Source organism: Sardina pilchardus, chromosome 6 (assembly GCF_963854185.1).
Source record: "Sardina pilchardus chromosome 6, fSarPil1.1, whole genome shotgun sequence".
In the NCBI taxonomy this organism is placed as follows: domain Eukaryota; kingdom Metazoa; phylum Chordata; class Actinopteri; order Clupeiformes; family Clupeidae; genus Sardina; species Sardina pilchardus.
This window is the reverse complement of record NC_084999.1, coordinates 33,569,944-33,587,605: the sequence shown is the minus strand read 5'-3', so window position 1 is coordinate 33,587,605 and position 17,662 is coordinate 33,569,944. Positions and strand designations below refer to the sequence as shown.

The following is a 17,662-nucleotide window of genomic DNA, read 5'->3' as shown; positions in this document are numbered from 1 at the left end:
AATGAGCCACTCATGATGATTTCTGTGCTGCATTGGTCTAGCGTGCTGCGACTTGATGTGATAGGCTGAAGCCTACTGTAACATTTTATACAATGTAGCATCCCCTGCACTGGGTAGCCTATGCAAAATTACATTTTCTTTGGGTCTGCATCAGGCTGAGATGTCGTAGGCTGTAGGCCTATGGTGTATCATAGTTTTCATGGTTTAAAGTCGATTATTTTCCGCCTTCAATATGTTTCCATCTTGTTATTCTAAGACCACGAAAGGAGCCAATGCAAACACGTCTGTCACTAAGGTGGTCGTGGGAGTGTTCGTCGTGTATGTACTGCATACCTGCTGGGTCCTTTATGGATTTATTTATACAAAACCCTGTGACTCCAACAGAGGTGACAGCTGCATTTCCCCATTTGTTGCTGAAAATTCTCAGGTGAGTCACGACAAACAGCATCTTTGCATGCGTGTAATGATAGTGTGTGTGTGTGTGTGTGTGTGTGTGTGTGTGTGTGTGTGTGTGTGTGTGTGTGTGTGTGTGTGTGTGTGTGTGTGTGTTAGCCTACCTACTGTACATTGCAGACCATTCACGAGTTTGACTTCATGTTTCCTCCCAAAGCTCAGCATTTTCTCAACATTAGATCCCAGCGATGTACAAGGACACAAACTGCTCCATCAGGAAAACGAGTTTCATATCCTCACTAAATTTGAGAGGTAGGCTATGGTCAGTTATCACCCATAGGGCCTGGCAAGTCTTGCTTCATTTTCAAATAACAAATATATGATACGAAAACCTAGGCTAATGTAGGCTACAGCCTATCTGGTGAGAAACCTGTTATGTTATATATCTGTTTGTTATAACTGCCACAAAACATGTTAACATTCTGTGCTTTTCTGTTTAAGAAAATTGAATGTGTCACTCCCAGAGGCAGCCCGAAGCAATGGACCTCTGTTTGCAGTAATATATGTGCACAGTGGCAAAGGCCCCCCCTGGGAGGATAGCCAGCATGTGAGCTATGTTACCAGACTCACCTCCCAAACAACACATTATCCGCCTAAGACGACCACCAGCCTGAATGGCCATACTGCACAGGTGAAGCTCGGGCTCTAAATCAGTTCTCCCTCATTTAAAACCTGTCTGGTATTTCCAGTAGCATTACTGTACATGGGCTATGTATTCCATTGGCTGAGTGGGTTTGTGCCCTCTGGAGTTCATAGTTGGCTACAGCGGTATGCATGTTGCCTGCAGGACACAGACGAGCTGCCGCAGCCAGCTCCTGGCTCTGTGCCAACTGCACCTGTCTCCCACTGGCACTCGCGGCTCAGCCTCAGCATCATGGCAGAGTTCAGCTTCAGCAAAGGGGGTGTGCCAAGTGATGTGCGTCGCTATTTGAAAGTGTGAGTACCAGGCTAGACACTACCAGAGGTAGCCTAATGAAGGGGTTAGTGCAGAGACTCACTGAACTGGCCAAGACAACAGTGGACCTTCAAACAGAGTCAAGTAGTTGTGATAGTATAAACAATTAAGCAATTATTCTGAGCTAATTGTTAATGAAAATACTGCTCATCTGCTAACATATCTGACTGAATGACTCCAATGTACCTTTTCCCTGGTGTTTCTCTCTCATTTGGAAGATTGTTGCAGCCTTAATTTATGTGTGACCTTGTCCAAATTAGAACAGAGCCTACCAATCAGAGAGTAGCTGTCAGTTAGAGTGTTATGGCCCTGTCCCATCATTGAGAGAGCCAGTCAGGTATAAATATTAGCCTATCCTTCTTTGGGTGTGTTTATGGAACTACTGACCTCAAGAATTCTGTCTTACACCTATTTGATGCCTGGTCCATTTCTTGTTCTTGGTTCTGCCAGGGTGGAAGAAGGGAAGAAGAAGATGTACCTGCCCCTGATGGTTGTTGATGAGTTACAGATCAGAATGAGGGACTTCATTGTGTGTAACCTCGCATTTAACATTTTACATAACCTCATTATATTATATATACGAATAGCTAATGTTTCATTCTCCTTGTTCCAGGAGATAAATGAGTCTACAGCTGAGGTCCATTTAACAGTAAACTACGAAAATATCTCTCTGAGGAAGTTCAGATTGCGGAGCCATTTGAGAGATGTAATTTATTCTCTGAAACAATTTGGTAAGTAATTTAATATATATAACCCTAAATCAGAAGAAGTTGGAAGCTTTTGTAAAATGTGAATTAAAAACAGAATGTAATAATCTTCAAATCTCATAAATCTAAATTTAGTTGCCAAAAGGACACCGTCAACATGAAAATGACAAATTTGACTCTGATGGAAAAGTAAGTTGGGGCAGGGGTAACAAAATGTTGGAAAAGTTGTGTAATGATGAAGAAAACAAAAGGAGGAATATTTTCACAATTAATTAGGGTAACTGACAACCTTATGAAAAATAGCATCCCAGAGAGTCCCATGGAAGTAAAGATGTAAGGGTATTCATCACTCTGTGTAAACCTGTGTAAATTATGAAACAATGTCATTTTAATGCTTCTCTTAACATGAAATTATGAAGAATGTATCTGGGGAGTTCATCATCTACATAATAGCATTAAATATTCAGAGAATCCAGAGAAATCTTTGCAAACTAGGCATAGAGCTAAAAAACAATATTGGCCGTGGTCTTTTGGACCTCAAATCGCACTGTGTTAAAACCAGACCTGTTTCTGTAAAGGAAATAGTTGTATTGACTCACGAAAACCTTTGATAACCATATGAGTTTGATACTCAGTTCAGAAATTCTAGTGTTACCTTACCATGCAACAGCCACAATTATATTTAGATATGATACAGAAATACCACCGTCTTATCTAGGCTTGAGATTGTTTAAAATCAACTGAGCTAACATGGAAAAAGGTCCTGAAGTTATACCAGTCACAATTTGCAATTCTTTTTGGAGATCATGGACTCATCTGGGCTAAAGAGGAGAGAGCCAATTCAAGTATCCAAACTATCCAAATTGTTTTAGTGCTCAGTTCGAAACCCAACGTCTATGACGGTATGTAGGTGCATTAGTGCCTGCAACATGGGCATCTTGCACATCTGGCAAGGCACAATCAATTCTGAATGTTTTTGAGCAACATGTACTGTAACATCCAGGTAATGTTTTTTCCAGGATTATTTGAATATTTCAGGAAACAATTCTGCACATATTTGATCAGTACTGTATTTCTCCATAAAGGAAGAGTCCAGGTGCTAAATGGCCTGTCTGCTGTCCAGACCAAATTAGGTCAAATTAGGTGCATCATTGAATGAAAAACATGATTAAGAATACCTCATACTGTTGAGCAACTGCCAGAATGGGATAACATTTAATTCTCAAAACTCTAGCAACTCTTCTCAGTTCCTCAACTTTTACAGAATTGTGTTAAATGAAGAGGTGAATCAGTACAGTAAACATGTCTCTACTTTTTTTGAAATGTGAACATTTTAATTTCAACATTTTATGTTGTCTATTTCATTTCATTCTCTTACAGTATATTATCACATTCTGTTTTTATTTGCATTTTATACAAAATCCCAACTTTTTCTAATTTGGGGTTGTACATGATATGCATGTTATGATCTACAGATTAATGCAATGAGATATGCAATTATGAATTAATTGCAATGAGATATGATTTTGTTATCTGATTTGAGTTGTAACTAACTTGTGTTGCAGGGTTTACAGAGCACCAGGTCGATGAAATCAAAGGTGTGATTACGGACACAAACGGATACGTATTGGCTTTCACCATTTTTGCAGCTATACTTAATGTAAGCTCTTTTTTTCTGTTCTGCATTGCATAACTAAACATTTGCACTTCTGCAATGCTAAAACCAAACGTTAAAATATTTATACTTTATTTTACATTATTTTTACATGCTTGATCTCTCAAAATATGGTATTTCCCAGCTTCTGTTTGAGTTTCTCGCTATTAAAAATGACTTCAGCTTCTGGAGGAAGAAGACGACCATGGCCGGCATGTCTAAAAGATCAGGTGTGTTTCCTTGTGCTGGGAGCCATTGTGGTGGTGGTGATGGTGCTGATCCTGGTTTAGTGACCGCTGGTGTGTCTTTGTGCGTCTTTGCAGTGCTGTGGCGCTGTTTCAGCACGTTGGTCATTTTCCTCCACCTGCTGGGGGACCAGAAGGGCTGGCTGCTGCTGATACCCACTGGAGTGGGTGTGGTGCTGGAGGTACTGTATGCAGAAACCACAACCCATCAGATGGGGGGGCATTAGTGAGACTGCACCACATAGTTAGCAGTGACACATGCTACCATCACTGATGGCTGATCATGTTAATGATGTACATGACTGATGCACTGCACTGATTATACTGACTATAACTGCACTACCCTGATCATTTGACAGCATGAGAGTGATAGTAATTGACATAAAGGGCTATATTTTAGGAAAATACACAGTCTGGAGCGGATGGTTTAAATATGTTTTGGGTGTGGCCAGTCCAAAATCGGTATCTTAACGGCAGTAAGTTCACCAGATGCCGAAAGGATTGTTATTATGTTTCTTAATCAGTCATGGGTGTGTTTTGGGTGTTACATCCATTAAACCAATGAGAGTGCCACCTGTCATTCCCTTTAAGAGCAAGGAGTGCAACTTCATATAGCGTGTCGATATTTTGACAGTCAGTGCATCTGAAGGAATCTGCTTTCACACGAGACCATGTAACACCATGATTCCACTAAACCTTGCTTTACTGAAACCTGTGTGTGACCATCAGAGTATAGCCTACACATGCATCTTTTATTTACACGCCCCTGGGAGCAATGTTCAATGGAACTGGAGTGCAAGGTGAAAAATCTATCACTGGCTTGGGTGTAAGACTTGCATCACATCTGGTGCCACACTGCACTGAGTGTAAGATAGAGCCCAAAGACTGAATCATGGTTCATGGTTTTAGTCACGTGTGTCTCTGGGTGGTGCAGTGCTATTCAGGAAGGTTCGCTAGTTTCACCCATCAGAATGCTTGATTTAGAGAGTTGATAAAAGCATGTTTTAGCTCGGTAGCAGAGATTGCATGTGATTAATTCAATATCCACTGTCAGTCCCTAAATGCACACTGTAAAAGGTAATGTGAGCTATAGTGCCAGAGAATGGAGAGAAAGTGGGTCACTTTGCATTGTCAATCATCCTTATGTGCTCCTCCTGCCTTTTGTTTAGGAAACATTATTTAATTTGCTGTAAAATGTCAATAGTCATTGCTATCCATCTCGTCCATGTCAGTGCTTTTCAAAGCTATAACCCCTTCACAGAAGCATTGTGCTGATTGTGTCTTCCCTACAGCTCTGGAAACTTAAGAGGGCCTTCAGCATTCAGGTACAGTGTTGCAGCATATTATTAGAGTCAACATGTCTGCCACATTTAAATATCCATCTGAATTCAACAGACTTGTCACGTCATAGACCTTCACCATGGAATGCAAGGCATGCAGAAGGATGCATGACATCTGTTGTAGTTTCAGCATCCATTAGAGTAGAAAACAGAATGTCCATTTAGTAATTTCTGCTGTCTCCCTAGGATGACAAATTTGAAGAACTAGAGAGAGTAACCTCAGGCTATGATTCACAGGTAAAATGAAAGTAAATATGGGCAGTCTACAAACTTGATACATGAAGTCTACTAAGGCTCATGAGTTCAATATCACTTGGGGATCGTTTGAGTGTCTAAATTGAACTATTCTGCTTGCTGTAGGGAATGCGATTCCTTTCATATCTGCTGTGTCCACTTTGTGTCAGTGGAGTTACCTACTCATTCTTATACGTGAAGAACAAAAGGTACAAGACCCACAAAAGACCACCTTTGTCATGATTATAACATATGAAACACAGCATAATCGAAATCTTTTGTGCCTTTCAGTTGGTATTCTTGGTTTATCAGCAGCCTTGTTACAGGTATGTTATGACACATTTTTGGAACATCTGATTTTTGAAATGGAAACATTGTTTAGGGTTGCAGTCAGAAGTACAACTGTGTTGAATAGGCCTAATGAATGGTGTGTGTTCTGTCCTCAGGAGTATACGCCTTGGGCTTTCTCTCTGGATTTCCTCAGCTTTATGTGAACTACAAGGTTAGTGGGTGATGCCAAAGACCTAACATATATAGTTTAGTTGAAGTATAACATTTTGTTTTCTTCTATCCCCAGTTGAAATCAGTTGAACATTTGCAGTCTTCAATCTATATGTACAAGGTACGTGCTGTTATTTTCAGCAACAACTCATCAGTGAGCATGCCCTCTGCTCAGTGCACTATACGTTGGTATTGAGGGCGATGCTTGTGTGTTGTTCTCCCAGGGGATGAGTACCTTTCTCAATGACATCCTCAGCACCATCCTCACGGTGCCATCACACCCTCTGGCCTGCTTCAGGGACGATGTCATCTTCCTCCTTCACCTCTACCAGAGGAGGTGGGCTCTAGTTGGAAAACTAATACTGTTGAGATTAAGATTAAGAACTAGGATTGAGCCACGTGGACAATTCCTATTCAGATTTGACTGTGGTTGCAGTGGTGATAACCGCATGACTTTTGATGCTGATGATGTAACTGTGTGACCTTTTGAGAGAATCTATACATATCTGTCCCTCCCCCTTTGCCAGGCTGTACCCTGTCAGAAAAACACGTGGTCGAGAATATGGAGTGAGCTGCAGGCAGAGACTGAAAGGGAAGCCCCATGAGGACTGAGTGTCCCCAGACAAGCAGAAGGAGGCCACGCTGGAGCTCGACTGTTCAGGGTCTTTGAAGAAGCACGACTGGAGTAGGGAGCCCGAGCAAGTTGCCTGTATTGATGTTCCAGAAACGTCTTGCCCTAGCATGCTGTTCTGGAAACATTTTTTTTGTCTTGTTAGTTCAGGTTTCAGGTATCATTTATATTTAAAATAATATTTTAAATAAATAAACATGACATAGTTTCTTCAACATGCTTTCTGTAAGTTGATGACAACCCTGGCCATCTGACACAACTGAACTGCAAATGCAAGTTTATTTTTACATTTTAATTCATTTCAAAATTAAAAAATTAAACATTCTCTCTAAATCCATTTAAACTGTTATTTGGCAGTGATTCCTATTCATGCATAATGTTCTTCTCATCTGAATAAATAAAATCTGGAGTTTTCCTCATGAGATATGCTGGATGTCTCCGTGTGGTTGTCAGGAGAGTACTCAAACAAACAAAAACCTGATTATATCTGGCTGAACAGTATCACACTGGCAGTTTCACTCCTGTTGAAGAGGACAGTCCTGTTTTTTCACTTCCTCTGTCAGGATACAAAAACTGAGTATGACGTGCTTCTGTCTCTCGTGGTGTTGGTGAAGTAGCCTGGAAGCCAGCTCAAATTTGACCCCGCCCACAGAATTGGGGATATTGGTGAAGGGCAATGGACAATGAGATGGGCCAATTTATTAAAGTGTAACTGCACCCCATAACTCCATCCACTTCACATTTCTGGAAAAGGCTTTCAAAATGGGCGTGACGTTCTGAAATTTGGAGAGGGAGTGCAGCATGCTGCAACCAATCAACCATGGTGATTTCATGTCAATCTGGGAATGAGTGCTGCAGACATGGCTTATCACAGGTAGGCTAATCAGGGCAGCAGGTGTTGGGGCGTTTCATTCCTAATTTGTAACGACCCGGTGACGTAGTGTTGGACGAGAAGTACAGGACTTCATCAGCATTCCAATAGCATTTTGGACCAACATGCCATGGCATGTTTCAACCTGTAGAATGCACGGAGAGCAATATCTCCAATACAAAATCAGACGAAGATGTTACTTTTGTTGAGAAACACGATTTTTGGCAATATTAACCCTGGTAATAGTACAGTTTACCACTTATGAGTATTTTCAATCAATCAACAGCTCAAAAAAACATATTTTAGGGTGCAGTGACTCTTTAATTGTCAAAATATTATTGTCCATAATATTTAATCTATGTGGCTCAAATAAGGCTAGAGTCGGATTAATTTATCAACATTGATCAAGGGCAGGAAAAACTTGTTGATATTGAGGCCCATCACCTACTTCATATTATAAACAGTGTATACATGTGCAGTCACCAGCCTTCACTGGTGTGGAAGTTTATTGCCATCATCTGTAACTAAACAGAAACACATTTATTATCCGCAATTATTATATTATGACGAGGAGTGGTGCTATGAATGCAATTGTCTAAAGATCATTTGACAAGATGACATCAGTAATTTTTTTTTACATCTTGACAGACAGGAAGAATGTGAGTGAAAGAATGCCCTCTGGGTGGTTCCTCTTAGAGGGTGTTTGCCTGAAACCTATAAAACACACACACACACACACACACTTGTACGCACAGCTCTGTAAATATGAGGAATCTACCTGGACTACTGGTTCTCTTTGTGTGCGTGCATTCAGGTAAGGAGTGGTTAATACTGACTTTGGGTAGCATAAACTGTAGCATTCTTATTTACGACATCATCAAACCAGTCAAATTACTCAATGATCAATGCTGAACTTCATTAAATAATCTATTCAATTTATTAAAACAATGAAATGTTTCCTCATACTGCAATGTTTTATCACCACAAGATCTAAAGTATTTTCTTAATACTTCTTTCATATGTGTATTGAGACGTACCAATACTATTCAATATCATAGCATTTAGTGTTAAGTGTTTTTTTTGTTCATGAGCAGCTTTGAATGCACTGCATGAGGTGGGCTGGATATTTCCATTGTTATTAAAGAAGGATTTGTGGCATAAAACAGCAGATTCATGATGATGCTGACTGATTTTTTTTGTGTTCAGTGGACACACTGAAATGCTATGTGTGCAGCGCCACCAACAACAATGCCCAGTGTAACCAGAACAGTCAAGACTGCAACCCTCCCTTGGATACCTGCATGTCCACCGTTGACACTTTGAGTAAGTGCAAGGGTGGCAATCTCTCTAGCCATGGGTGTCATATGAAAAGCAGTGTAGGAATGTACGCATATCTATATAACTTTGCCAGGTGGATATGGGCACAAATAGTCAAAAGAAAAACTATCCGCACACTGTCTTATATGTTCCCGGTATAAGTGCAGAGACAGAGTACAACGTTTCAACTACTCGAGTCTGCGTCAGGTGTGAAAAACGTTGTTGTTGTACTCTCATGTATGCTCATTAAACCGGGAGCATAAGATTGTGTGCGGATCGTTTTTCTTTTGTCACATGAAAAGATCACGTTGGCCTTTAGCAACACTAAAGATAAAAGAAAACTGCAGTGGCTGGATATGTCAAGTGTGCATAAATAATAGGATTAGGAGTATAGTTCTCGTTTAGGTGGTGTGCAGAGCTTATTCTCCTCTCGTGTCCTGCGTGTCCACAGACGGAGTGAAGGCTATAGTGAAACAGTGTGCCAGCAGGGCCACATGCTCAGGGGCGGCCGCCAGCGCATCAGTGGACAACGCTGGGAATGGCAACAAGGTGTACTGTTGCTCTTCACGACTATGCAACTACAACGCCGCGGCCAGAATCAGTCTCCACAGATGGCTACTGGTGCTGCCTTTCTCTCTCCTCACTTTCACACTATTAGGCCTACAGTCTAACTGACCAGTAAGCAGATGTGTTCTATGAAGGTGTATGTAACTGTTACGGTCAACAATGCAGGATCCTCTTGTGTGTAAATGCATTTTGCTATTACTGTCTGTTACTTTTTCCAAATATTTATGTTTGCACTATATAATGAAAAGTTTGACAGAAGATTCCAGTAAATGTTTTCAAAACATACTTTTGGATTTCTTTCCTTGAATAACTACATGAGTCTTACAAAGCTACACTTTCTGATTAAAAACTAGTAAAGGAATGTTAGCTCTCAGTAAAACATCCAAGGCAAACATACGGTAGGTTACATTTTCTACTGCATGTAGGAGCAGGCCCAGGGCTTACTGACGTTTAGATCATAATTCCCTTTCCATTCCATTCCAGTTTTATCATTGAACAGGTCAGTATCAGTATTCAGCATCAAGTTCAAGTTCAAGTTAAGTTCAATGGTGGTGCAATTCCAGATCTTCGTGATCTGTCCTCTGGTAATACAATCACATATCAGATTGTGCACTAAACAATGATTCAGCCAACATGCTTGATAACAATTAACAATTGAAATGTGTTATTCACATTGTGGTGACTACAAACATTGAGCCACGATATAGTCCATGGGCCAGACCGGCTACCGGTACCATCTGGGTGGGCAAATTCTAGTTGTGATTTTTTATACCTACACATCCCTAGTTTATGTTTTGATGTGATAGACCTCTGAGATTGGTAGCTTTTTAGTGGTTATCACCTAATGAAGTACACCACCCTCTACAATAAATCGCATTTTAGACACCTGGTGCATATCCTGGTTGAACCCATGGTTAAGATACTTGTCAGTGTTGTATAATATTGAGTGTGGTATCATTTTAAAGAGTACATCCTAAGCTTTCATTCAAGCACATTGGTGGAGCCCTCTGATTAACACAGAGGTCACTGGAGCTCTTTGAGCCAACAAAAACACAACATTTGCAACCATTTCCGCCTAAACTATACACTTTCTTTATGCCCTGTGGCATCAGAGAATATTACAGACACAAAAGACAGAAACTAAAATACTCTCAGGACTCCAAGGATTCAGAAAATGTATGCTTTACCCATACTACTCCATTAAGGGATGTAATTTCAGGGCCAAACTAAAAAGGATGACCAAAATAAGAAGCAGGGCCAAAATTCCGCACATGGAACGCCTCGGCCCCCTTCTGTTTCCTCCCCATATGTATCAATTTTGTATTTTGTATCATATAATATCACTTATGTCAACTGTCATACAGTATATTGTTGTGACCTCCACATCTTCCCTGTTTCAGGTATGTATCTGTCTATGTTTTATTTTGTAATCTTATATTACAACACCACCCCAAGGACTTATATGTGTATACACACTGTGGAAACGTTTGTTGTAATATTATTATGAGTAGAAGAGGCCAATGAGTTGAAAAGAGCAAAATACACTGAAATAGCAGAGGAGGCAGCCCAGCAAGGTTGGAGTGCATGACTAGGCCTATTGAAATCGGCGCACATGGGTTTGTGGCCAGATCTGCTATTGGCTTTCTTTCTGATTTGGGCATTTGTGGACGAAGTTTAAGGCAGGTGGTTACCATGTCCCTGGCAGCAGAACAAGCAAGTGAATGGTTGTGGGTTAGGAGGAGTTAGACTTCCTGGGGTGCAAGCTAAGGTAGCTAACTGTCTTATTTGTTTTGTGTTTGTGACGGACTGTTAGGGTTAGGGTTTTCTAGGGTTGTGGTTCAGTACGCATCAATGGGACGGACCAACCTAACCAGCCTAGACCATGCCTAGGTTGGTTAAGAGTATTTGGATATTGGATATTGCAATGTGTTATTATGGTGGCAGCATGGAGGGGAGTGTCTCCAGGATGCTGGTTTCACTGTTAAGCCTTCATGAGGTGTTGTGGGCCTAACTTAATGAAACATCGGTGAATGAGGGTGTCCACTTGATAACCCCAATGACATGCTGCATACTGTATACTGCTATTCGATTGCCCATTTGTCAGCAGTATACTGGTGTGTTTGTGACCATTAGTTGGCAGATTGGTGGTTAGCTTGCTCCTTTAAGTTAATTTGGGCAGAGGCTTCTTAATATATTTTTACCTTGGATTTTGGCACAAGGGAACAAGTAATGTAATTATGGTGTGTCATGAGACTGTGACCAACTAACATGTTTTTTAATATTTCATGATTTGACTTGAAACTGATATTGAGTTAACTAGCCTGCTTAGAAAAGTGAGAAAAAACATGGGCCGGTAACACTTTATTTTAATGTGTCGCTATTACAGTGTACCTACCTAATTAGGTACAGCGGTACAACCTGTGTAACAACATGTACTATCAGGTACTGTCATTGTACTTTCATTCTGTATTTGTGGGTACCTACATATACAGTACCCTCCAGAATTATTGGCACCCTTGGTAAAAGTTGACTAAAAATAGGTCTAAAAATAATCTTTAGGTGATTCATTGTATTCCCACAATGAAAACAATGAGGAAAAATACACCCTGCAAGGGAAGCAAATTTATTCTGAGAAAAAGGAAAATCTCATAAAGAAATAAATGTTTTTAATAAAAACACGTCACTCACAATTATTGGCACCCCTACTTGTAATACCTTCTTAAACCTCCCTTTGTCAATAAAACAGCATGTAATATTCTTCTCTGACACCCCATAAAGATTGAGAATACAAAGTAAGGGATTTAAGACCATTCATCTTTACAAAACCTCCCCAGATCGTCCAGATTGCTAGGTCCACACTTGTGCATTCTTCTCGTTGACTCATCCCACTGTTTTTCTATGGAGTTTAGATCAGGGGACTGCTATGGCAATGTCTGAAGCTTGATTTTGTGTTCAGTAAACCATATTTGTTTTGATCTGTGCATTTGTTTTGGTTCATTGACCTGATGAATGATCCAATCATGACCAACTTTTAGGGCCTTGGCAGAGATTGTTTGATTTCCTTTGAAAATGTTCAGGTTTTTCTTGGTGTTCATGATGCCATGCACCTTAATTAGGTTCCCAAGGCCTTTGGGAATTAAAACAGCCCCACAATAGCACAGCTCCTCCACCATAATTCTGATTAGGCATGGGGTTCTTTTTAGTATAGTCATTCTTCTATGTACGCCAAAGACACCTTAAGTGTTTTTAGCAAAAGAGCATAATTTTATTTTCATCTGACAATAGACCACACTCCCAGACATGTCATGGTACCATTCAGTAACTCCTGCCATTTACATTGTTCATTAAATGACTCCACTGGCTTTAACCTGACATCCTGTCTAATTAATCTATTAGCAGTGAGGTCACTTTTGAAGATTTTTGGGGGGGACTTGGTGACCCCAAGATGATAGCTTTGTCTGTAACTCTCAACAGTGGTTCTTATGGAATTTTTCAATCATACCATCCTCCATACTGTGCGTGGGAGCAAAATAGCCATGGGTCTTTGTCCAAGCATGTTTGCCACATTTCCAGATGTTTAGAACCTTTTAGTCATCATTTTAACTGGAAATATAAGGCATTTTCAACAAAATACCTAGTTTCCATAGACATTCTCTTACTTACAAATGTCAACACATTTTCTTTTTATTTCAATTTAGTGTATTCTCTTGTCTCTCCAATGTTGAAAAATGACTAGAGGAGTTAGCCTCTGAGTGACTTCATTTTCATACCATAGTGAAAAAAAACGTCATGAACTACTTCTGAAAGTTCACAGACACTCTGATTTACTTTAAAACGTTGCATTTACATAGGAAAATGCTCCTGTTAAATGTTGTACATTATATGTTTCAGGGGTGCCAATAATTGTGAGCAAGCTGTTTTTGTTAAAAATATTTATTTCTTTATGAGATTATCCTTTTTCTCAGAAAAAATTTGCTTGCCTTGCAGGGTATATTTTTCCTCATTGTTTTCATTGTGGGAGTACAATAAATCACCTAAAGATTATTTTTTATACCTATTTTTAGTCAACTTTTACCAAGGGTGCCAATAATTCTGGAGGGTACTGTAGTTGTTACATTGTAATACTGAGTGAGCAAATACATAAGAGCAAGTGCAATGCTAGTACATACTAGTACAGTTACACAGGTTGTACCACTGTCCCTAAGTACACTGTAATAGCGACACATTAAAATAAAGTGTTACCCATGGGCCTATAGCCTACCTAACCTATTTCATAACATCTAAAAAAACCACAAAGGCCTACCAAAGTAATTGATATATTGCATGTTCCAATCAATGTAATATTGACCGTAAAGTGTTGTTTAGGAAAGGAAAATATGACATTTGTGTTCATGGCTCCTTCACAAAAAGATCATATTTGAATGAGCAATAATGGACAGATAGTTTGGCATCATCTATACATCACCAAGGGACAGAAGTTATCCTCTGATCTTCATATTTAGAGTTGCCCAAGGTTTTTGCAGAGCGCGCACCTGTTTGCTCTATGACTGATGGCAGTGCCCGAGATCAGATGACAATACTTGGATAATGACAATTTGGATAATGTAGGCAGAAATATAAAGATAGATAGCCTAAAGGTAGGCCTATATATCAAACTATAAAGGGCAATGTTTAGGGCACTGGAAAGGGCAATGTTTAGGGTACTGGAAAACAAATGCAAAGATATAATAGCTTGAACCCCGACGTGCAGAAGGAATGAAGAATGACAGGCAAACTACTTCTATACTATACTTCACTATAGCAAAAACATAGCCTAAACATAGCCTATCCCAAAAGAGACGTTAGGCCTACATGACATAACATGCTTATAATTTAGTACGCTTTAGGCTACATCAGCAATATATGACCCTGGGTCATATTGGAAACGTACTGTACCTTAACGTAGGCCTAGAGGTCTTTCCCTCATAAGGTAGCCTACTATTTTCTATTAAGTAAATCTACCAAATGTATCACACATTGCGTACTACATTACTGCAAGCAGAAGAAATGACAATGGACATGGATGCATAGAATCTCATTCCAGAATGCGCTGCTTGGAAAATCATAATTAGAAACTATTAGAAATGACAGCGTATAAATGTAAGCTCAGATGGCATAGGCTAGGCCTACACATGTTTTTTTGTGTGTACGTTTGTTTTTTCTGAATCACACATATGATAATTCCAGAGATGATCTAAGATCAAATGAAGGGTGATTTCTACTTAACATTTGTATCAATGAGGCCCCTGGCACAGAGGTCAGTTGCATCTGAGGGTTTAGCAGCATCAGGAGGGTGAAGAAGATGGTTGATGATGGAGAAGAGCAATTTGGGGTGGTTTTGATGGTTATTGATGAGTGTGGAGTAATATCTTGTTTTTGCCTGAGAGAGGGCTTCTTTGTAGTTTGTGACGTGTTCTTTAAATGTTTCACGATGGACAGTGAGGTTGGATCTTCTGTATCGTCTCTCGAGCCAACACCCTGTGGTCTTCATTCTGCGGTGCTCAAGGATGAACCAGGGGAAAGGACCAGAGAAAGACACTAACATGTGGTGAGAGGTGCTACAAAGTCCTGAGAAAGAGGGCATGGTTGTAGTGGTCAACTAAGGGTAAGGGTGGTGGGTGACGAGATGAGTCGCTATGGAGTCAGATAGCGTCGAAGTAGATTATAGGGGCTATGTGGACCCAGACAACGTGAAGTGAGCACATTCAAAGGAGGTCATATTGACTTTGACCAGGATGTGAGCACGATGCATAACATTAAGCCCGCCACCATGGCCAAGGCTGTGAGGCTTCAGGATATAGCCATAACCTGGGGAGTGGCTTGGTTGAGAGTTATGAACTCTGTGTGTTTCTCCTGTGAGAGTTATGAGCAGCTCCAGTCTCCTGGGCTCTGCCCCACACTGCCCCAACAGGATTCTCACCACTCAGCTGCCGGCTCACTTCAGTGCTGCCTATTCGCCTTCTCTCCACTCGATGCCGACCGAGTAAAAAAACTCGTCACCTCAGCCAAGACCTCAACAGCAGCCTTGACCTAATATACCCTGATCAAGACCTGGCTTCCCATGCTCTGTCATCCAGTGGAAAACATCAGAAATGCATCTCTGGTGTGGTACCATCCAGCTTCATCACCTTTCTGAGCTCATCGGCCTTAGTGGCACAGCACTGTCCTGGTTCCAGTCCTACTTCACAGACCAGAAACAATTTATCACTCTCAATGGCTCCAACTCTGATCTAGCACCCGCTACTCCTAGGTCATATTATCCGTAACCATGAACTCAGCTCCACTGCTATACCGATGACACCACTGCTCAGGAAAGTTGGAGACCTGGCCCTGGTTGTGGAAGGCTGATCCATTTCCCCATCTCCTGAGGCGTCATCCTTCCAGTCCCACATCAACATCACCAAGTCCGCCTTCTACCACCTCAGAAACATCTCACAACTTTGGCCTTCACTCACACATTCAGTAACACCCATCCATGCCTTAATCACCTCCTGTCTGGACTACTGCAATGGTATTCTGACTGGACTGCCCACAAAGGACTCTGAGTATGTCCATAACTCAGCTGCCAGGGTGTGTGGCAGTATGGTTTGTTTGGGTGTTGTACTGTGTTTGGTTTTCGTCAAACGCTTGGAGTTCAGTGCAAAAAGTTCAATCTTAGTCTCATCCGCCATAAAGCCTTTTTCTACATGGTAGCAGAATATTCCAGTGTATATTGCACTAATCTCCAAGCGCTATGTTTGGCGAAAACCAAACGCAGTACACCGCCCAAAACACACCATACCTACTGTGAAGCATGGTGGGGGCAACATTATGTTGTGGGGAAGTTTCTCTTCAGCGGTTCTGGGCAGTTGGTCAAGATAAAAGGGAAAATGGATGCTGTCAAGTTAAGTACAACCAAATTCTTGAGGAAAACCTGTGTCCCTCTGCTAGACAACTGAAGATGGGCAGGTCATTCACCTTCCAACACAACAATGATCCTAAACATACTGCCAAAATAACAAAGCAGTGGCTTAAGGATGGGAAGTTGAATGTCCTTGATTGGCCCTGACTTAAATCCTGTAGAAAATCTGTGGATTGACTTGAAGACAGCAGTCCATCGCCATTCCCCACAGGATTTGACTGAATTTGAGCAATTCTGCAAGGAAGATTGGGCAAATATTCCCCAATCTAGGGGTGCAAAGTTAATAGACATATCTAAACAGATTGATGGCTGTAATCGAAGTAAAAGGAATCTCTACAAAGTATTAAATCATGGATATGCTGACTTTTCCAACCCTTTTACTTTAGTTTTTCATTTTTTTTAAATTAGCCTAATTTTCAGAACTGTTGCCTATTTTCATTATTTTGATACTAAATTTATGCTAAATTTGTAAATAAAAATGGGCTTTGATTTCAGGCTGTAAGACAAATAAAGTAACTATTTCAAAGGGGTATGATGATTTTCTAAAGGCATTGTATGTACTGTAGCACGTACATGTATGTACACCGAACTTTCCAGTTATACACACTTACAGATATTTACAGAGGAATTTGTTAGTTAAAGGGACACTTCACCGATTAGCATTAAGCTTTGTATCTTTAGAAAACCAGTCATGTTTTTGAATGGCCGTGCAACATTCCCTCAGTTTGCCTTGAGACGGGAGAAATACGGTTTTCAATGTTGGACTTCCTGCTTTCAATGATGTAAAAATCGTCATTTTACATCATTGAAAGCAGGAAGTCCTATATCTTTGTCAAGTAGATGAAACTACAAACACTTTCCTCATTTTTCCAAGAGGGGGCGCTAGCGGTGGGACTTCACTTGCAGAAACTAAAATATAGCCGCCATCTTTTTTGGAAGCTATAGGCTCCCGGTCTGTGGAGAAAGCTGATAAGTAACTACGATTTAATATTAAATACTAATTCATTGAATGCTGATATTGAAACTGATATGGCAAATGGGAATTCTGAAGATCTGGTATGTGAATTTGATGCACGAGATGACCTGTACGAGCTGTAATACAGCACAGAACATCAAGGCCTCCATCAAGGCCTGCAGCAAGGCTGGACATCGATTAGGATCATTGGCTGTCGATTAGCCTTTGCCTGGGCTAGCTCCGGCTAGCTCAAACTAGAATGGACTAGCTCTCACAAGGTCAGTTATCCTAA

At 40.6% G+C, this 17,662-nt stretch overlaps 2 protein-coding genes across 3 annotated transcripts; both read left to right on the top strand.

The window, feature by feature from the left end:
- Positions 1–137: 137 nt before the first annotated feature.
- Positions 138–7,146, top strand: LOC134082203 (lipid scramblase CLPTM1L-like). 2 transcript variants are annotated; one of them, XM_062537850.1, is made up of 17 exons: positions 138–427; positions 611–705; positions 895–1,084; positions 1,241–1,389; positions 1,859–1,937; positions 2,022–2,139; positions 3,681–3,775; positions 3,915–3,999; positions 4,093–4,196; positions 5,307–5,339; positions 5,541–5,591; positions 5,715–5,797; positions 5,880–5,914; positions 6,035–6,090; positions 6,166–6,210; positions 6,314–6,426; positions 6,617–7,146. In XM_062537850.1, exons 1-17 carry the CDS (start codon positions 233–235, stop codon positions 6,699–6,701), a joined length of 1,611 nt encoding a protein of 536 aa, XP_062393834.1. In that variant the 5' UTR covers positions 138–232; the 3' UTR covers positions 6,702–7,146. The 2 variants fall into 2 exon arrangements, with proteins under 2 accessions (XP_062393834.1, XP_062393835.1); XM_062537851.1 differs by lacking the exon at positions 5,307–5,339.
- Positions 7,147–8,333: 1,187 nt separating this feature from the next.
- LOC134082202 (CD59 glycoprotein-like) lies at positions 8,334–9,760 on the top strand. Its single transcript, XM_062537849.1, has 3 exons — positions 8,334–8,405; positions 8,798–8,914; positions 9,360–9,760. The coding sequence occupies exons 1-3, from the start codon at positions 8,357–8,359 to the stop codon at positions 9,581–9,583; spliced, it is 390 nt and encodes a 129-aa protein (XP_062393833.1). The 5' UTR covers positions 8,334–8,356; the 3' UTR covers positions 9,584–9,760.
- The last annotated feature ends 7,902 nt before the right edge of the window (positions 9,761–17,662 follow it).